The sequence below is a fragment of the Sceloporus occidentalis genome, unplaced genomic scaffold, assembly GCF_023333645.1.
Source record: "Sceloporus occidentalis isolate IW3139 unplaced genomic scaffold, rSceOcc1.0.p SCAF_5, whole genome shotgun sequence".
Lineage (NCBI taxonomy): Eukaryota > Metazoa > Chordata > Lepidosauria > Squamata > Phrynosomatidae > Sceloporus > Sceloporus occidentalis.
Genome location: NW_028316985.1, coordinates 80968523 through 80991021, shown reverse-complemented (window position 1 = coordinate 80991021; position 22499 = coordinate 80968523). Strand labels below are relative to the sequence as shown.

Below are 22499 nucleotides of genomic sequence, written 5' to 3'. Positions count from 1 at the left end.
GCTTAGGTCATCCCCCAAGGTGATCAAAGCTGTCTCTGCTCCATAACCAGGCATGAAACCAGATTGAAATGCATCTAGATAATCCATTTTGCCCAGAAACCCCTAGAGTTGGGAAGCCACCACTCGTTCCAATACCTTGCCCAAAAATGGTAGGTTCAACACTGGTCAGTAATTATTCATTATTGTGGGATTCAGTTATGGCTTTTTCAGCAAAGGTCTCACAACTGCCTCTTTTAGGCATGTTGGAACTCTGCCTTGCTGTATGGAGGCACTGGCTACTTCTTTCACCTACTCAGCCAGTCTCCCTCTAGCCTGTTTAATAAGCCAAGAAGAACAGTGGTCGCACATGTGGTGGCTTTCACCTCACCAAGGATCCTGTTCACATCACCAGGCTGCAGAAATTGGAAAGTGTCCAATAACACTGGATAGACAGGTTCCAGGGTTACATCCACTGGCACTGTATCAACTACAGCATCCAAGTAAGAGCGGATCTATGTGACTTTATCTGCAAAGTGCTGTGCAAATTCTTCACAGTGGGCTGCATTCTCTTCTAGAGGGTGAGTGTGCAAAAGACCACTGACCACTTGGAACAACTCTGCCAGACAGCTCCCTGCAGATGCAATGCTGGCAGCAATAATTAATTTCTTTGCTGCCCTCACTGCCATGGGGTAGGCCTCCAAATAGGTTCTAGCCCATATTTGGTCAGATTCATTCCTGAACTGAAGGTATCCTTTTAAGAAATTAATTACATTTACAGTTAATGTTGTTTCCTATCTCCCACAATATATAACAATACAACATTAAACTATCTAATTGTATATATTAGATTTTTCATGAGACTTTTGTCTACCAGACTGTCTCTGTCAATGTGTTTATTGATACAAAGAATTCTCAGTCTTGAGAATATATGTCAATTTGTATAGGACTTTTGTGAAATGTTGTGAAAAACCTATTACACATTGAGTGAGAGGCAAGCAAGGAAGAAGTTGCCATTAAGTGTTCTGCCTATATGGCTTATAGCTAAAGCACTGCTGTTCATTTTTTATGTAGAAGGAGTAGCTAGTCTTTGCTGAATTCATTTTCAACAGTTTAATACAATTGTTGTTTTATTAGGTTGTGCTAAAGACAGTAGCTCTCTGGAATCTTCCTTCTCTCTCTCTCTCTCTCTCTCTCTCTCTCTCTCTCTCTCTCTCTTCAACTAAAATCCAATCTCACTAGTAGGATAACAGTTTTATCAAGCTAGTCCTCTGTATTCCCTGTTTTGATGACCATAATCTGCCAAAGTATACCTTGATTATTTGCTTCCTGGCTGCTTTCTTCCCAGTACAAAGACTGCAGTATAGGTGAAGCACAGAAGGGGATAGAATGCCAGTTGTAGAAACAGCTTCAAAGCCATATTGAACTTTCTGTCCCCATATTGGCTTTGACACCAAGGACGTCTGAAACATGTCATTCTGTGGGCAGTCCCTAGCTGAATAGTCCTTTGATTGCCTTTTGTACATGACAAGTTTTTCAGTGTACTGCTTTATTGAAAGCTACATGAAAGATGTTGTTGGCTTGTCATGACAGATTTGGTTGTGATCCAGGCTTTCCCCATATGTTTCGCCACCTGCTGTAAGGACAAGAACAAACCTATTTGGAAAGCCTATATGAAAAATTATGACAGAATCTGGTGTTGTGGATTGAGCTTTTAAGTATTTAAAGAGTTTAATAAGCATAACAGTTATTTATAATGCCTTTTTCACTTTTCAGATCTTCTGTCAGGTCACTCCAATTAATAATATATTCTCTAGAACATATTTGTATAGTTGAGGGCATGAGCATACCAGCAAATCTCTATGGCAGAGTCCAAGTTATAATTTCAGTGATGTATCATACTGTACCTTAAGTATAGGGAACTCTTTATTTCCATATGTAACAATTTTCTGTAGAGCAGTAAGCATACTTTTAATTGTATAGTGTTTGTCTTTGGTACTTATGAAGACAACATTACCATTATACAAAAGTGAATAAACTTGCTTTCTTTTGGTGCCAACTGAAATCATTTTGATTTTTCCCAGTTACTAATTATATTTAGTTGCTTGCTGGTTCAGTAGTTACTTGCCTCTAATTTTAAGCTTTGTTATTGTTATAGTGCATGCGAGGGAGTTAATAAGGGTATGTACACTGTCATATGATATGTTGTAATATAGAGTGGCTTATACACATTCAGAATCTAATTTTTAAGAATTTAGTTTATATATCTATATCTGTGCATTATCTGTCATGAGTTTCCTACATATATTCACACACTGTTTTCACTACTGTCATTGGACTTAATCTTGGTGGTATTCCCAATATCTACATTCTATTGACTGAATTTACTCTAGTTGGGTCTACAAATAAGATTCAGATCCTTGCAGCCTTATATTGTTTGCTAAAACTTAATGAATGTGTAATATGATAGTGTTTTCATCCTTTCCTGTCTGTAATTGGTAATTGGGGTACTTATTTTCCTCATCTGCATTCTCATCAGAAGATTGAGGGAGGAAATATTCACTACTGCCAGATAATTTAGCTGTCAAATTGGGCTTTTGTCTCTCTTTCTCTCTCTAACGCTAAAAAGCATTTCGTACTGTTTGTATTCAAGAATCTTGTGTTTTTCTAAAGTTCCCATGTCCAACTTCTGGAAGAAAGATTAAGTGATACCTAGGACTGCCCATAATAGACACCATATTGCTATGTACATAAGGATCAGAGGAAAAATCCACATAGCTGCACCCTCCACAGAAGCAGGATCCTAATTATTTCCTGCCACAGGAACCCATTTCACCCAAATTATGGTGTGTTTGAAAAGCATTAAGCATGAAATGAAATAACAAGCGGAGTTCCATTATGTGGAGTAGGAAAATTGAATTTTATCAAACATTTGTGAATTTAAAATGTGTGTATCTCATGTCAGCCTATTGAAATGGCAGCCCTGGAAACAATGCTGATTTGTTAAACATGAGAAGCATTGGCAATTTGCGATGTCAGTTATGCATTGTGTTTAATGGTTGGTTGCCCTTTGCATTTTTAATGTAAGAGTAGGATATAAATGTAAAAACAAACAAATAAATAAATATAGGTAGAGAGGAATGACTGGTTTAAGCATACTAGAACTAAAAACAATGCTAATTTTCACACTTGTACTTATCCCGGATTTCCAAGGCTCATGGCTTGCAAAGCGGCGTACAAACCTGGGCATACTCTCTCTCTCTGTCCCTTGCCTCAGCAGCTGTTTGTTAGCTCTGGCTGTGAGGGAAGGTTGAGTAATAACACACACATGGACACAGAGAGAGCGCACGTGTGTGTGAGGACTCAAACGGGGAGCTGTTTAAAGATCCCGGGCTATGAAGGTGGGCACTCCTTTTAGGAACTTTATAAGCAGTATTAACTTATTACCCCGTATATTAGTCGGCCCATGATTTTGGAGTCCATTTTGGGGCATACATTTCTCAATTTATAGTAGAGTATATATGGTAATTTAATTGGATTAAATATATTTTAGTTAGTTAAACTTAATTCTATGTTTACAGCATATTCTCTTTGAAATATTTTGAGTCCACTACACAAACTTAACTCCTAAAAAGAAATCTCTTTTAGCACAAAGAACCCAAAGGTAGTTTTATTAAGGTAAAAATGTACCATTCAAGATAAGCTTCCTCATCTCCAATTCCTGGAATTTTACTCTGAAAAGACTGGTTTAACATTGGTGATTTTTTTTTATTCTTTCAGTTACTGCAATGGATGCATGCTGGATCCAATTTGTGGCTTTTGCTACAAACTAAACAAATCAAGTGTTGTGGAGTCCTCCTGTGTTCCTGTTAGTAAGAAGTCTACAATGGAAGCCGCCTGGGGCAGGTGTGTTCCTTTTGTGTTCCTTAATTTTCTCAATAGGCTCTAATATACTTTTATAAAAGTGTTGATGTTTCATTAGTCTTCAGATTGTGGCTTGCCATACTAATAATAATACACATCAGGGGTCCTCACTTGTCAAAAACCCTCTCATTGGGTTTTAATTTTGTCCCACTCTAGGAAAATAAAAAAAAGGATGGGGCTAATTGTGAGTTCAGCTGACTTTAAAGGTCACACCCCATTCTTCCTCAAAACATTACTGCTGGAAGTAAACACACTCAATCTGTAATAACTAGTGTGCCAGGACTAAGTATGGTATTGACTTTGGGAAAACTTACTGATGATGAAATTGGTGAGACAAAAGAAAGAAGACCACATAACTGGAGAGCATAATGGTTAGAATGGTAGATACATGTGTTTCTAGCACCATTACACAGAGTGAAGCAACAGTTCAGAATAATATGTGGAGGTATTCCATTTTAGGATCACACTTCATATTAAAATATAAGCTAATATTGCATCTGCAAATGTTATTTAAAATGTTGCCTGTAAGTTTTAGTTCCAGTTGGTAGAACGTTCATCAATCATGACTAACTTAAATCCCATTGATTCCAGTGGATCAGAGTCTATTATCCTTGAAAATAGAGCGTCTTCAACATGGTGACATTGTGTATGATTTTCACTGGCTGAATGAACAGGGAGTTGCTTTTAAAATACCAGAGCATTTGCACAGGCATTTTTGCGTCTTAATTTTCTTGAGATGTGTGATGAAAGTCATGCAGTGCTTATTTACAGATGCAGGGACATTGAAGGCAAAGGTAGGGAAACATAAGCAGTAGACGTTGATGCCCACCAGTGGCACTACCTTTCTGTGATAGTGAAATCGTGTGCTTGTGTGAGGCAAGAGCTATGCTGCTGGCAGCAGTGCTGCTAGTAGGGTCTTCCACATCAGACGGGCTTTTGCTGAGGGGCCAGGCTAAATGTGTCAAACAGCTACTAGGCAGCAGCAGTACTGGGCAGTGACGCTGGCAGAGGATCTTTGAGAGACAAGCAACTTGGAAGCACAGTAAGCCCCTTTTGAATGTTTTTTATCATGAAAACCCTAGGATGAGTCCATCCAAAATGAAACAAAGGATAGTGAGACTTCCAAGTCGATGGCACTTAACAAGCTACTGGAGTAGACCAAAGGAAAGCTATGAGTAGCACTGTGGCTAATGAAGTAACTGGACTCAAGCTGAAAGGCATTAACTTGCTGATGTGCTCAGTCGGAAAAGGAAAGTCCAGAGCTGCACAACACATATTGAGGAGAGATGTAGCGAAAGCAGTTAAAGTATATAATACAAACCCTGGCCAAATATCAAGAAGATTTCAGGGAAAACAAATTAGTGTAACCATAATCCAACTGCAAGAGCAGAAGAAGAAATTGAAAGATTCTGTGCTGGAGTCCAGGAGGAAGTTGATCATATATTAAAACAGGACTTGTTAATCTTGGGTGATTAATCGCAGGTAATGCAAAAATGAGAAGTAGAGCAGAATAAAAGATTGAAAGCAAATTTGACCAGGGATCAAGAAATGAAGCAGAAAAGCAACTGATTGAATTTTGGGAGGCCAAGAGTTTGTTCATCACAAAGACATTCTTCAGGCAACCCAAGAGGCAACTGTATACAGGGCACCCTTCTCTTCCATGCGGGATCCATTCCAGACCCCCCCCCTTTCATGTAAAGGAAATTCCACGGATGCTCAAGCCTCATTTAAAACAATGGGGGCCTGTGCATGTGGCATAGCATGGCACACACAGCACGGGTGCATACACCATTGCTTTTTACGATTCGGGCACACTGTATATGGACATCACCTGATGGGCAATATAGAAATCAGATTGACTATATGATTGGAAGCAGAAGGTGGAAGAGCTCCATTCTCCCTACAGATACAAGACTGGGGCAGATTGTGGCACACACCATGAAATGATAAAATCAAAAATGAGAGTAAAACTAAAGAAGAACACTAAGTCAATCATCATGCCAAAATACAACCTTGTCAACATTTCCGTAGAATTTAGAGACCATGTAAAAGGTAGATTTGTACTATTTAGTCTAATTAACTGGGAACCAGAAGAACTCTGGACTGAAGCCAGGGACATTGTTGAGGGTGAATGTACAAAGCCTTTGATGAAAAACTATGGTTCACACCACCATCAGAACAGAACATGGAGAAACTAAGTAATTCCATTGGCAAGGGGGTCAGGCAAGGTTGCATTGTATCACCCTATCTGTTTAACTTCTATGCTGACAGTATCATATGTAAACTCAAAGGAAAAGGGCATGAAAATTAGAGAGGAACATCAGCAATTTAAGATATGCAGATGACACCAAACTACTAGTAACATATAGCAAAGACTTTGAACAATTACTGAAGACAGGCAAGGAGGAAACTGCAAAGGCAAGTTTACATAGTTTTAAAACAGACGTCAAAATAGTTCAAGGTTTTTCATAACTTGGCTCAGTAGCACCACTAGGGTTGGTGTCTCCTGGTGCAGGTGCTCAGATAGGGCTGCCAGGGGGTGGTGGCAGAAGCCCCTTTCCTCCTCTACCCTGCCCCCTCCATTGCTTCTTCTGGCCACCTGCAGCCCTCCTGGCCAGACCCAGAAAGCGCTGTCAGGGGGCAGCAGTGGCAGCCTACCACACCCTCTTCCCTCCCCTCCCACTGCCTCATCACTCACTCAACTGTTCCCTGTCAACCCAGCCAGATCTGGAAAGGGTTGCTGGGAGGCGGTGACACCTTCCCCTCTCCTCCTGATGCCTTGCTCTCTTGCCCAGCCATTCACCACCCACCCAGCCAGACCTAGAAAGGGCTTCTGAAGAGCAGCAGAGGTGGCCTACCATAGTCTGGCTTGGCCTACCCTACCCCACCCTACTCTCCTTCTGTTTTGGTCATCTGCCACCATATGGCCAGACCTGGAAAGGGCTGCCAGGGGTGTCTGCCTGCCCCTCTCTCCCCTCCCTTCCCACTGTCTTGCCTGCCTTTCAACCACCTGGCCAGTCCCAGAAAGACCCAGGGCTAGATAGGTGGAAGGGTGAGGCAGAGAGAGGAGAGGGGAGGGGAGGGGAGGCAATGCTCTGCAATAGCATCCTCCTCCTCCTCCTCCTCCATGTCTCTCTCTACCTTTTGCAGAAGCATTATGGCTGCTGGGGGGGGGGGTTAAGATGGTCAATGAGCAACTGCCCTACCTCCCACACACCCTAAGATATTACCCAGTGTGTTTTGGACCCCTTGCGCCACATTTTGATTCCCCTGTCTTGGTTCATTCATTAATCAGAATGGAGACTAAGGCAAGAAATCAGAAGAAGATTAGGAATTGGAATGACAGCTATGAAGGAACTGTAAATCTACAGCGCTATATAAATAAAGCATAAGAACAACAACAACAACAAGAACTAGACAAGATTTTCAAGTGTTAAGATACATCACTGAATACTGAAATTAGGATTTTCCATGCCGTTGTATTTCTAGTTTCTATGCATGGTTGTGAAACCTGGACAGTGAAGAAAATTGACAGGAAGAAAATCAACTCATTTCAAACTTGTTGCTGGAGAGTGGTTCTACAGATATCATGGACTGCTAAAAAGTCAAATAATGAGCAAATCATTATCTAGATCTCTAGAAGTCAAGATGATTAAAGTGAGACTCTTGTACTTTGGACATCTCACGAGAAGACCCATTTCCCTAGAAAAGACAATAATGTTTGGTACAGTAGAAGGTGGTAGGAAAAGAAGACTACATTACAGGTGGATGGACTCAGTCAAGGAAGCCACAGCCTTGAGTTTACATTAGCTCAGGTATGTCGATGATAGGTTGATTTGGAGGTCTCTCATTCATCATCTGAATCTGTTCAGATTATATGTTCTTTTAGAGCAGTGATTCCCGAACTTTAGTCTTCCAGGTGTTTTGGACTTGTCATCAGCTCCCAGAAGCCCCAGCCAGCTTGGCCAATAGTCAGAAATTCTGGGAGCTGAAATATCTGGAGAATCAAAGTTTGGGAACCACTTTTAGAGCAATGTGCCCTTTCATTATTCAATGTTCTTAAATTCAGTCCAAATGCTAATGATTTATTATTAATAATGATGGTTCAATTTCTGTGTAGATACTTCTTGAAAAAACTAAATACCAACTACAACAATGTTAAAATTATATAACATTTTATGGCATACATACCCTGCCGATCACCTGATATCCCATAGCTTTTTTGTGTTGCAACTTGAACAGCTGTCAGAATGATTTAGTTAATTCCACCTTCCCAAAATTAGCCAGTATTTAGACAAATCTAGTCACAGTTGTCAGAAGCAATGGACCATTAGTTAATGAATGCCACACTCCTTTCACACCATTTCATGTAAATTATGTCCCTTTTAATGCAGGTACATTAAAGTGACTAAATTGGTACTCACAGAGGGAGACCTCTTATGTTTATTTTTTCTAAAGAAGTAAATTTTTAGACTCTTGCATGCCATTAATGTGGGGTTACCCTTTGCAATCTAGGAAAAATAGAGAATTTGCCCTCTTTCTTTCTTTCTTTCTTTCTTTCTTTTTCTGGAACAAATTTTACTTTTACTCCTCTTCTTTTGTTAGCGCCCCCAAAAAACAACCATGTTGAATTAATAAATACAGTACTCACTGAAGAAAGCTAAAATATTTTCAAAATTTTTCACCAAAGTCTCCCCCCCCCCCCTAAACTGTATAAAACTATTACATTCGTAATTCACCTCTTCTCAGAAGGACCAATGAAAGGGCTTGATTCATAGAATCATAGAATTGGAAGAGACCGCAAGGGCCATCTAGTCCAACCCCCTGCCATGCAGGAAATCCATATCAAATCATCCCTGACAGATGGCCATCTAGCCTCTGTTTAAAGACCTCCAAGGAAGGAGATTCCACTACACTCCGAGGGAGTGTGTTCCACTGTCGGACAGCCCTTACTGTCAGGAAGTTCTTCCTACTGTTGAGGTGGAATCTCTTTTCTTGTAGCTTGCATCCATTGTTCCAGGTCCTAGTCTCTGGAGCAAGTGAGAACATAATGCAGTTCAATTAAATTATAAAATTTAATGCGGAATCTACTGATTGCATTGCTAGTTGGGCTTAAGATAGTTGTGAGGTATGTTAGCTACTTATAGTTAGAGGTTAGATAAGTTAGATTGGATTTTTTTAAAGTCACTGAAAATACTACAGCTGTGCAATAGATTTATTAATAATCTCTACAGAAACCATCCGTTAAACATAGGCACATTTTGTTCCATATTCAGAGCTTCACTGATTAATTACAGCTCCTTTAAAAAGTATCCTTTAGGATTTAGAGCTTTATTGTGCTGAAATTTCATTCATGTAGGAAGAGAAACCTATTTCTGTCATTTGAAGGCTTCACATTCACCTTCCAACTCTAAAACAGTTGAATTATTTCAAGGCAAAAATCAGCATCAAGTGTGATTAATGTAATCATTGTTCCTCTGACAAACATGTCTTCTGGCTTTTCTATTCTTGTGCTGTTGATTACAGCTTTATAATTGTGCTTAATGATGGCTAATGACTGAAATAACTTAGAATAATGGGATGTTAAAATATGGGTATATGCAGTACATTTCCTTTTTTTAAGAAGGCCATTCACAGTGATGGGAGAGCATAAAAGACCATAAAAATACTGTTGCTTGCAAGCCAAGGATGCCTTCCTGGGTTCATAAATAATTGTCTGAAAACATAAGAACAAAACAATATTTCTTTTTAGAAAGAATAATGCTAAAAGCTGCAAAAGAAAACCCACTTGAAGCCCCACTACAGAGGAATATATAAATATAAAAATATAAAAAAAGGTCTGCAGACCAGAGCTTGGAAATGTTTTTGAGTGACAACTCCTACAATCCTCCAGCCATCCTGGACTGGTCAGGCTGGCTGCAGGAATCCAAGAATAGATTCCAAGTCTAAAAAGTCACTAAGCTTTAGTTGGAATTAGCCACATTGAGCACCACACATGAGTCATGAAATAATTAATACTGCAGCTTTTGATCCTTTCAAAATTGGATAAAATGTTTGTAAAACTCATCCTAAGTTACTTTGCAGTTCCAATAACCATGCCAATATTCCTTTCAGCTACTTTTCACTAGTTCTTTCTACTCTTCACTTTGCTACTCAAAAAAGTTGTGAACTTCCCTGTTCTTCTACTTCACATTCAGTTTGCTAGGTCTATCCTTGGGCTGTTTAATTTGTCCGCTAAATGTAAATCTAGTTTAGGAGGACTATACTGGGGTCGGAGGGTGAGAATATGATCAGAATACCGGCAATTTTCTGCTAAATGTCCTCCCTGCTTAGTGTCTTTGGATGCACTGTGGCATTTTCTTTCTGGGTCTGTTAGCTGTTCATGAACAGCTCCTGCATTGCTGTCTGGATGATTGGGATATGACCTCTGAAGGCTATAGAGCACGGCTCCTAGCATGTTAGCGTGAGACAAACATCCTGATCTGGTTACAGTGGCAATCATATTTCCAGGGCGAAACTGATGAAAATGACACCATTGTGCCCTCAGCTGAAGCTCAGCTGCCTAGTCACTTGCTTTGTGTCATAATAAATTGCATGAAAGGTAGAGAGAAGCATGAAGCAGACTTCATTCCCTGCTGGTGTCCTGTTCTTGGAGCTGTGCTTTTCCCCGTATATTGGTGAGGATAGACAGCATGTGTTGGCCAAGTATGACTTTGAAACATCATGCATCAAAATTTGATTTGCCTAACAAAATGTACTCGATGCACTACTAAAGTAGGTATTAAACAAACAAAATGACCACTTATTTGTTAATTTAACAGGTAGTGCCATCCTTGCTTGAGATGCTAAACATGCAGTGGGCCCTTGATATCCACTGGAGTTTGGTTGCAGGACTCCTCATGGATACCAAAATCCGTGGATGCTCAGGTTTCATTATATACAATGATTGTATATAATGATTTTTAATCTTTTGTTCTGGACAATTAACTAAATTGCTGTTGGGAAACTTTTGCCTATTATATTAGAAAGTTAATGTGAAGGTACATAGAGAGTTAATATGAGTATTCCAGATACATGGCTTTTCAAAAGTGCAAATGACTGCCTAATACATGACTCAGTCTTCACGCTGCTCCATAATACTCTTTTGGAGGTGTATCAACCCAGCATGCATCTTGGAAAGAAGAAACTTAAACTAAAAGGAGCAAACTCCTGAAAATTTGTAGGCTATATCATAATTCTAATCATCTTGTATAGAAACAGAATTAGCTGTCACTGCAGTGCCCACAAAATATAAAGAATATATTACACTGTTGCATAGTTGATTGTGGCAGATTCATATTCTTTTTTCATCGGGTTTGTGAAGAGTGCATGATAAGCAAGTGGTGTAAACAGATTTTAACTGTAAGCTGTTATTTTTCTACTATGTCAGTGATTTGAAAAAATTGATACAATATAGTTTTATGGTTTAGAGTCCACAAAATATCTGATATATTATTGTTTACAGGTTATTTGGGCTTTATTTAGATTTCTGGGTTTTTTTGTAGATTTCTCTTGCTATAATGTTCTTTATATTTTTATTTCCATTAAACTGAGTTACTTGCTAGAAGACTGTGTGAATAATTGCTAGACTAGCTGTCAAATTAAGGTCATGATGTACGTAATTGCATGACATGCAATACTTTCCTGTAAAGAAACTCCTAAAGAAAATGGCAGAAGCATTCATTATAATGGTCAAACTTTACTTCCATAGTATAAAATACTTTATTTTTTTAACCCTGAGGATATTTTTTGTTTATATCCACAGGGTTCTCTGATTTTTGTGTCTGTGTCCTTGTGCTAAAATCTAAAGCAGTTCGTTCAGTCTGAGTCTGACTGAAGAAAGAATAATTGCAAAGAGGCTGCTTAACTTTTTCCCCTCCAGTAATTTTTCACCTCAGCATCTCACTCCAATACTATTACTAGAAGAAGAAGGGAAGAGACATAAAAGTTGTAGGTATTCTAACTGTTCTCTTTCTCAAATACCAGTAAGTTAAATAACAGTAAGTTAACAATCAAATAGGTCATGCTGATTCTGGGGGGATACAGACGGGCAGCTCCATGCCACCCATTTTTGCCCCTTGTTGGTGCTGCGCCTGCCACACAGAGCGGCACCGACATGCTCCCTAAAAAGGAGCCACTCTTGGCGGCTTCTTTTTAAGGGCATCATAATGGTGCTCGTGCACCATGACGACAATGCTTCCAGCGAGCGCCGTTTGGGTGCTCAGACACCCGGGCGTCATAATGACGCGTCCCGCTTGGACGGGGGCATGGCAATACGGTACACAGGTGCTGATAGTAAGGCTGTGCACATGTGGATGCCCAGCCCTACCGAGCCCTAATTTCGGCCCCAGGCCAGCACAAAGCCCCAGTCTGTACAGGCCCTCTGGGCTGGACAGAATGACTACACAAGAAAAGAATAGGGAATAGAGAAGCATTCAGTCCCCTTTCCTTCCTCCATTCCAAGATGGATTGACAATGGCTTTTGGCACTAAAAAAACCCTGGTGGAAACAGACGATGGCACTCTCTCTTTAAAGTGTACTGTGTTTGGACCCTCAGCCTTTATAAATAGCCAGGATGTTTTCTGTGTGGTGGGTATCATCCTTCTGTAGAGGTTAAATTTGGCCTCAAGAGATACATCCACAAAACATTTTTAAAAATACAAAAAAAATACATTAATCTGACCTAGAGTTAATTTATGTTTTCCAAAAAGCAAAAACACTAGTCTTAGCATGAAAGAGTCTTTAATTACTGGCAGATACATAAAGATAGTGGCAATGCTTCCTGTTCTATTTGACTACATCTTCTGGTCCTTTGATAAGCCTTTCTTCACTTGCAGCATCTGTGCACATAACTAACATAGGCTAGTTTCTTATTTCTGCCAGATTGCCAGTACTTTGTTTAGAAGCATTTTATGGGTATTCCATATACCCTTTAGGTGATGAGAAGAATTTAGGGATTCTACTTTTAAAACACTACCACCTCCTCATTTCACTGTGAAATAATTATGTATCTCCATAGATTGCTTGAAATTTCTGCCACCATTTTCAGCAATATCCACACTGATCTAAAAACCAACTGTATTTTTTTTCTTTCCAGAGGTTTGTTGAAAAGTAGGGTTGGGGCAGAAAATAGCTGTGGGGAAGAGAGAATTCCTAAAGTGTTCACTTGTCAATATTGTCATTGCATTGTTAACTACACTTGTCAACATAGCTGTGATGAGCATGCACTAAACTCTGGGAACCAGTGGGAATCACCAAACAGATAGAGACATTAATTGAATGTGACAGTTGTGGAAACAAGCTGCCAATAACATTGCCTTTTAGACCCTGGGCAACATGAAAAAGGAAGTAAGATCGACAGAGATATTTAAAAACTATAAAATTGACAAAGTACCTGGCCTGTGAGTAAAGGCAAGACATTTTTGCTTCTGTATCTTGGTGACCTTAAAGATACTGAGGGAAGGCTTGGAATCAGCTAGAATAATAAGACTAAAAGCCAAACCAGACAAAATATTGGAAATCTATGATCAATTATTGGGGTCAACCTCTTACTCCTGTTCTAGTTTCCCATTGTATTCAACCCACTCTACTGATTCTCACTGTCAGGGGACCTGTATGGTTATCCCTATGGTTCCTCCTTTTTTGAAAAAAATGAAGTAAGCTGTGTAAGGATTTCCAGGGTATCTCCAATTTGTCCCTAAATCACCTGATGTAGTGAGGACCCAAATGCCTGATGGAAAGGCAATACATTAGGAGATCAGTGTATGTGTTCTTTTCTTCCTCTTCCCTGCCAGCTTCTCTACCCCCTGTGCCCTTTATTTGTTAGCCTTTTATTAAACTGGCATCCTATTTTTCTGCTAAAAATGACTAAAAATCTTACTGTTGATGAGTAAGAAAAATACCTGTTATGCTTTAAAGTATTAAAGCAGATAAAAACTTTTCTCATAATGTCTAGTTTGATCCTAAGAGATATATCACCTTGGCCTTATCACACTGTTCCAGGAATGAGTTCAGTTGGCCCACAGTGCAAATGCTTCCCTGGCTGTTACTGAAACCTGGCTTTTGCAGATTTGATTATTCGTAGATTTGATTAATATGTTATCTTTAGGACTCTCTAGGTCCTCCAGTGCAACTCTGCCTGATGTTGACCATAGAGTTGCACTAGAGAACCTAGAGAGATTCCTGGAGAGATGTTATGTCAGGTTAAAAAAGAAGCACATCTATCTATCTATCTATCTATCTATCTATCTATCTATCTATCTATCTATCATCTATCTATCTCTCACAGTTTTTCCACTTTCACAAGGGGTCCTGCACCTCTAACCCCAGCAAATGTGGAGGACCCACTGTATATCCAAACTGGGAATGTGAGTTGTTAAAGTGTAACCCTATTTAGCACAAGTTGGATTCCTGGTTCCTCAGCCTGTCTTTCTGCTGACCACATGCATGTCTTGTCTGAATTAAAGTTCACTTTCCCCCCATCCATCCCATTACTGACTTCTGATCTTGATTTAAGAGCCACAACAGCTTCCTTAGAGTTGGACAAAAAGAAAAGTTGGGTATCATTGACTGACTGGTACTTTTGAACCTAACCCCTGAATAATCTCTCCCAGCTGTTTTATGTGTATGTTGAATACACATACCCCTGAAGGACAAAGTAGGCCAACCACCAGTTATCTGAATCAGTAATTGTAGGGTAATTTAAGTTTCCCATGGCTTTAGCCTTTGCAAAGGAAACAAAAAAAAAAAAATTAAATATCAAAAATATCAAAGCCAAGTCTGTTAGGGTTTAGCTTTAAATCAGCAAAGCAGAAAATGTGCTCTTGTCTAACTATACCTTCCTAAGAACTGAGACTGACTCAAAAAGACCAGAAGTAGCTTGTAGTTCATGCAAAAGTTTACTAATGGCTTTAATCTGTATGTACATAGAGGCTATATCCTACCCTAGCTAGTGAATAGTTCAGGTTAAGAAGATATATTTATCTCACCATATTTCCAAAGAAATTAATGGAGAAAGAAGACCAACAGCTCATGAGACAATTTTTGAGAGATTGTGTATTAGGTTCTCTAAAAGCGTGAGTGACCTAAATCACATGGTTAGTTTGAATGAAGAGTGGAAAGTTTGCATGGTGGAAATCCCTATCTAAGAAGGAAGAAAGAGAATGCAAAAATCTTCCAACAGCAATCTCTCAGGACTACCTTCTGAACTCAACCCACAAGGCAAAGGTGCTCCCAAGTTCTGTCATAAGAAAGCAACCGCGAAAGATGCCGTGGTTAATGGTAAAATCAAAACAACAACATACATAGAGTATTCTAGCACTACCCAGTGTAGATTAAGGTGAACAAATAGGTTGCTGTTCCATAATCATGTCAGATGTCAGATACAAATGACCTATATTTCATCCATATCTGTTTAATATCTGACTTTCCCCTTGCCCTAGGACTCAAGGCAGCTTATGAAAGTTAAAACAGTTAGAACTAGAAGCAATTAAAAACACACTCATTGAAAAACAACAACAAATATATTATTAAAAGCCTTTTTGCTATGAGTAATCATTCTTCAAAGGCCTGGTGAATTTTTTTTTAAAAAAGTGTTCACCTATTTGTGGAAGACAACAAGGAGAGTGCCAGTCTATCCTCTCTAGAAAGGGAATTCAGAGCCTAGACGAAACCAGTGAGAAGGCCCTCTTCTGTGTTTCTATTAGATATGCCTGTAAAAATGGCAGGACAGGAGAAAAGGGCTGTTAGATAGTCTAGGCCTATTTAAGGCTTTATAAGTCATAATGAGCATTGGAACTGTGCCAGTAAAGCTATTGCAATGAGAGAGTCAGTCATATGCTTCCTGTAACTAGCACAAGTTAACAATCCAAAATCCCCATTTTGAAAAATACATCTTCCTTCACACTGAGAAAGTGATGACTAGCTGATGTTTTTATTTTAAAAACAGCAGCAGAGTCAGCTATAGATTTTACCTAACAGGATAACAAGTAGGTTTATTATTATGAGGAAATGACCTGGAGAGACAGATTAAACCACCCTCCTCCCGTACCAGTCACCTGTCAATCCCACTCCTGTTTTGCTTTCTAAGGAGTTGAGATAGGAGAGATTTCTCCTATCCTGATCTGTGTTCTGAAGCACAGCAGGTATGGTTGGAGTGGCAAGGGATAGATTTGTAGAATGCACAGTTGGGCATATGGTATGTCACCATGCACAGCGCATATGGAGGTGTACTGATCCTGAATTTTTTTTTTGGGGGGGGGGGCAGAATGCAAGAAAGAGATTCTCCTTTTTTGACAACCCTGCCCATCATAATCTTGGGCATGCAATGGGTATATTGCCACGTAGAAGCGCAAGTCAATCTAGTATTGTAAAAAGCAAGCTGCTTCATACCAGCTCGTATGGATGCAAGATGACAAACCAACATGTTTACTTGTTCATAAGAAAACGTTGGACTTTACTTTAGTGGGCAGCTGCTGTTCTGGTTGAATGGAATCTACGAAGCCAATTATAGTATTGTTTGCTTCAAGACATATCAGTATGGATAATCAGCCTGTATTCATCACTGTGCACCTGCAAGAGAAAGAAATACCGAGAGCAACACTGAAAGAAGCTGATACGATTTGAGACTTTTATCCTTTTGTCCATAATTTAGACTGATGCAAATGTGAAAATCTGGTCTTACAAGGTGGATCAAAGGAGGAATCAGACTTTTTGCATCACTTTTGAATCATATGGGAGCCATCAGTGGCACAGTGGTATCCTTCAATACAAAGACAAAAATGGCCTACAGCAATTTGAATTTCTCAGTAATAATGGAGAAATACTTAGAACTTGTTTACCATGTAAAAGTTTTATCAAAATTATCTAAATCGTTAAGCATCTGCCAGTCATCACACTTTGCACAAAACAAACAGATGGAGGAAGAATGAGAAGGGAATCTGCCTGCAATTGATAACAGTCTTTGTGCAACGTTTATTTAAGTCTAGCGCTACATGAAATATTATTTTGTGTAATTTAAATCATTTAAAATACTTATATCCAGGATTTAAAAAAAAAAAAAAAAAAACCTCAGGGTGTCTCACAATAATATAAAACGATGGGATTAAATCTAAGAAAGCATGCAACAGATTTTATACAAAAACAGTAGATCAGAGAAATTAAAAGACAAGTTGCAATTATTCAAATGGCAATAGAGAAAGGTTACAGGTTTTCTTTTGAAATGGTTCTCATACAGGTCCTACGGATGGGACATAATAGTAGGCTATTTAAGACACAAGTGTTTGGTCATAACCAATAAAAACTTTTCCCAGTCATACTAAAAAGTATTCCTGATCATTGTTTTATTTCGATTACTTGTTATTTTACACTTACAGAAGCAAGAAAATTTATGATCACTTGTTAACATCAGTATTACACTTTTCAGCACTAATAGAATTATTATTTTTGTTTGTTAAATCTCAATAAACATCCTGTAAGAACACCAGTAAACATAAAAATGCCTTTCTGGAGTACAGTGGGCTTTTCTCCACCATCGTGATGCAGACTGGACTCTTCAGCAGAATGAAGTTTTTCGGTCTTTTTCAAATCTGATAATACTATGGTCCTCAAATCACACACAAATACACAAAAAACTGATTAAATTCTCTATCTCCCAACCCCACTTTTCAAATATTTTTCTCCTTGCAATAATATATCTGTATACATAAAGGTATTACCTAGAGAAATAAGAACAGCCACTTGCGTACATGAGAGGGAAGACACGAGCCAGCCTGCATCAGCGAGCATCTGCCAGTGCCTTGGTTTTTAATTGCTTTAGAAATACTATTTTCTCCAAATACCCAATGAAGTTTGAGAAACTGGATTATGATAGTCTACATTCTTTCTATAGAGTTCTTAAATACAGCTATGTGCAGAATTTTATTGCAGGGTCCAGAAGTGTGTGCTTCAGGCTACAGAAGAGGTTCAAGGTATTTTTCGACTTTAAAAGGATCTTAGAAGACAAGGCACACTTCATCTATCAGTTGGAACAGAAAAACAGCCAGTTCTTTTAAAACTAATGGATATCAATTTGGATTAAATAATAAACATATCATTTGAACTGCAAGAATAACAGTGCAATAAAATAGCTACTTGGGGAATTAAGACACAGTGTCCTCAAAGCTTTTCTGTACACACAAAATTGGTCCATCATTTGCTTTCAAGGAGAAAGTAGGTTTTGTTCCATGGCAGGGATCCTTATGGTGTGAGTCTCTATTTGCTTTTCACGTTGTATACTTCACTTACAAGTCTTGATTTCATCTTTAAATCCTTGTTTTATATGATGACTGTTTTACAGGTGTTCAAATGAGACCAGACTCAAAACTGAAGACACGTTTTGGGCATATAACTTCTGTCCTACACCGTATTCATGGACAGCACTCCTGGGACTTATTTTATACCTGGTTTTCTTTGCACCAGGTAAACAGATCTGGCATGTTTTCTTTTAGGTTAAAATAAATTGGGCCTCTAGAGTAACAGCCTAGGAAGTATGCAGTCTCATGTGTCATGGTCATTCCTTCTTATGAGGAAAATAGCTGTATAACATTTGCTTGAGCATATTACGTCTTCCACCAGCTAACTGATCCTGCTATTTTGAAGAGTAGACAGACTGGCAGGCAGTTATTGCTTGCAAAGAACTGATTTTAGGCAGTTCACTCACTCGCTACTTTCTCCTCATAATGAAGATAAGGGACATGTGATGATGATCTTATTATTGTTATTATTTTCCTGCCTCCCTGTCTCTCCCCAAAGAAGACTAATAGGGAATTGAGAATTCTAACAAATCAACACATGGACATCCATAGAAGCTTTTAATATTTCCTTGCTTTTCAGACATTGTCTTAGGCTGCATCCACACTACAGAAATAATGCAGTTTGACACTTTAACTACCCGGGATTCATAGTTTTGTGAGATAATTCGTTTTCTCTGTCAGAGAGCTCTGATGCTACAACAAACTACAAATGCCAGGATTCTGTAGGATGGAGCCATAGCACTTAAAGTGATGTTAAACTACATTATTTCTGCAGATGTAACCTTAGTAAATGTGTGTGCATAACATATACACACATACATAATATATACACATATACAGCTATTTACTAAAATTGTTAGAATATTTTCTCTTTCTTTCCCATTACTGTGTACTGCTTTCATTCATAGATTACCATCTTTCAGTTCACTGTAATGTTACCACATTCCACATGCATTCATTTTTATTCAAATAAGTCCATAAAAGCATTCTGTCCTTGTGCTTTTCTCAATTTCTTGACTATTCCTGTGCATTATTTGTGTTGCTAAAACTATCACCTGCATAGGCCCAATATCAATGGTTAGGAAAGTGTTGGTTATTGACTATTTAAATAATTCTATCCAATATCTTTGCCCCCAAAAGCCAACTGTTCAAAACTATAGTGTTCTATAAAACAATGGTTAGAATTCCCACTTCGGCTATAATTACATCTCTCCAATAGATTCATTTTTTTTAAATTGGGTATATCATATGAATTCTGGAGTATCTGTTTCTTTCTGACAGTCCTGTTAGCCATCATATGATATCTTGTACTGACCAATAACTTTGCCCTTATTGTTTTCCTGTTCAGCTATAGTTTATCCTTTCCCCCCATTTTTGAAGATCTTTGTTTGCAAATATTGTATTAATAATAATTCTATTTGTATTTTTTTAAGGAATGGGGCCAATGCCTTGGACAGTAAATTCTGAAATATACCCCCTTTGGGCAAGAAGTACAGGAAATGCATGTTCTTCTGGTGTAAACTGGATTTTCAATGTTCTTGTGTCACTAACATTTCTGCATACAGCTGAATATCTCACATACTATGGTAAGTTTTTTTCTCTATCTTAAGTGGTACCCAAATCAATTGCATTTCAGAAAACTGCAGTGTTAACATTTCATCATCAAACTATAAAGATCTTGCTGGACTGTTTATCCTTTCTATGTCAGGGCCCCTAGAAGGCTGTAATGTGCAAATTAAAAATTAACTAAGTAAATGAGCATGCGATCCAGATTTTACCAGATTAGTGTCTAGTTCTCTCCAGGAATTTCAGTTTATGTAGTCATGTTCCTAAATAGCCATTCTAGAACTACTTATACGTGATTTCAGTAGTAGTCAAACTTCAAAATCATAACTGGCTTTCAATTTTTTAAAAATTGCTTTGCTTTGAGAGCATGACCGTATTGCTGCTCAATCAGCACATTGCCAGGTCAACCCTCATGTCAGATCACCCTATGACTTAAGGATCCCCAGTGAGTCCTCAGTTTGGATCTGAAAATGGGTATACTTTGGGATTTTGAGTCCCCTTGGGCAACATGGTAGCTTTTGAAGCACTGAAAAGGCTATAGAGGGATTTTTGGCTCCTTCAGACAGCACCAGCTGTTCAGAGAAGATGCTGGGGAGGAAACACAGAGATTTTATTTACCTTTCCTTTGTGCTTCCCTATTGCTGCCAGACAGAGCACCTTTCTTCTTATAATCTATATTACAAGATTTTTAAGATCATGTGCTTGTGATATATTTTTGACAGTTACCTGGAACACAGGAAGGAGGGCTATAAAAATAAGATGCTACCAGATGAGGAGAAGGCCAATTTAACATGGAGCAGCTAATATCTCATTCATTAATGAACTCACAAGCCCTCTACCTTCTGCCATAGGGAATCAGTCTTTTACTGACATTTTGATTTCTTGGCATAATTCATTTAACAACGGATCCAGCACTGTAAAGCTCCTCTCACCCACACCAACCCTGGTTTGTGCCTTAGCACTGAGCAATGCTAAATTGATCAGAGCAGTTACAGATACACCTCAGCCAACTCTGGTGTGCAGTTTCATATGATCTTCATCAGGTACCCTCTGCATTAGTGCTGCTTTCTTAAATGTAGTAAGGAAAACCTGAGCCCCTTCCCTTGGTATTATAAGGGATAAAATCTGTTGAAGTCTCTTTTACTTTTTTTCAATCCGCTCTTCTTTCTTCCCATAATTTTATTCTTTCCATTTCAGTTAACATTTCCTCTTCTAATTTTCATTGTTTTCCTACAGTTTTAAATTTAGCCTATTCAAGTTCTCATTCTTTTTCTTTCAGTTTATCTATTTATAATCCTCTCTTAGCCATTTCTAGTTCTCATTTTTCTGTTTTTGCTATTTCCAGTCTGATCTTAATTTACTTAATACTCCAGATAGAAAGACTTGCTTACATGTTCCTCAGGGATTTCTTTTCTGGCTGGTTCTTTCTTTCTCATTGCTGCATTACTGATGAATCCCAATTTCCTCCAAATTGTTCCCTTCATGAGATAAATTAAAGACCCTGCACAATTCAACCAGGGTTTTTTTTTTTTTTCTGTCTCGTTTTTAAATATTCAGTCATCAAAATGAACAGGTTATATAGAAGTACTTACTTTTCTGCCTCTTACTGGTAATCCATTGCTCCCATATCCTAAAACATTTCTTCCTTCACTGTTTTGAGAAAGCCAGGACAAATAAAGATGTGTGATTAAAGAAGCAAAATTTATTGAACAAATTATAAATGAGAAAGTTAACTAAAAGTGTGTTCTTTTAAGTTTGTGACTACCATTTGTAAACTCTTTATATTCTATATATGAACAGATCACCACAGATATAACTTGTTAATATAAATTCCACTACCCTCTACTTCCACCCAACAAAATCACCCCCACCTTCATAATGCTCCCAATTCACTCTGTCTTTTTTTAAAAAAAAAAAAAAAAGTTTATTTACATCCAGAAAGGATCCCGGCTACTACAATAATACTTCAGTATATCAAAAGCAAGAAAATAAACACACACACAAGGAGGGAAAATAACCACATTACCTAGTTGTAAATTTCTATAATAGGTGACCAAATGTCCAAATATAAGCCCATTTCTAAATTTTATCTATACATCATTCTTTCAAATGCTGCAAGCGTTGTTAGATCTTCTACCCATTGGATCATGGGGAGAAAAATTATCTGTCCAGTAACAAAGTATCAATCTTTTAGCAGTCAAAAGGGTATGAAAAATTCAGTTCTGTTAGCCATTTATTTATTAATTTCCAAGAAACTGCACGTTGCTGAATATCAAGGAGCTTTCGAAAACCAAATTTACTTGTGTGATTACTTCCAATCAAAATGTAGCTACTATGGGACAGCTCCAAAATGTATGTATTAAGGAAGCATTAGCAATATTACATCTCAAATAATTTGCTGATTTAGAAAGCCCCTTCTTGAAAATATGATGTGGTGACCAATATAGCAGAAAGAACAATTTCTGCTGCATAAGGCATAGTTGAAGAACTATAGCCATACTGGTTATAGATGTTAAAACTCATGGCCATTGATCAGTCAGAACTGGATATTCCAATTCTCTTTTCCATTCTTGGAATGGAATACCTTGCATGCCATATTTATTTATTGTTGTTTGTTGTCATGTGCCTTCAAATCATTTCCAACTCATGGCAATCGTAAGGCGAACCTGTCACAAGGTTTTCTTGGCAAGATTTGTTCAGAGG

General features: G+C 38.3%; 1 protein-coding gene across 1 annotated transcript in view; it reads left to right on the top strand.

Moving 5' to 3' along the window:
• SLC2A13 (solute carrier family 2 member 13) overlaps window positions 1-22499 on the top strand; it is a 143492-nt gene that overhangs the window by 111711 nt on the left and 9282 nt on the right. Inside the window, exons 7-9 of the mRNA XM_089524497.1 lie at window positions 3757-3882; window positions 18275-18396; window positions 19664-19816. Coding sequence (XP_089380623.1) covers window positions 3757-3882; window positions 18275-18396; window positions 19664-19816 — 401 coding nt within the window. The remainder of the gene's footprint in view (window positions 1-3756; window positions 3883-18274; window positions 18397-19663; window positions 19817-22499) is intronic.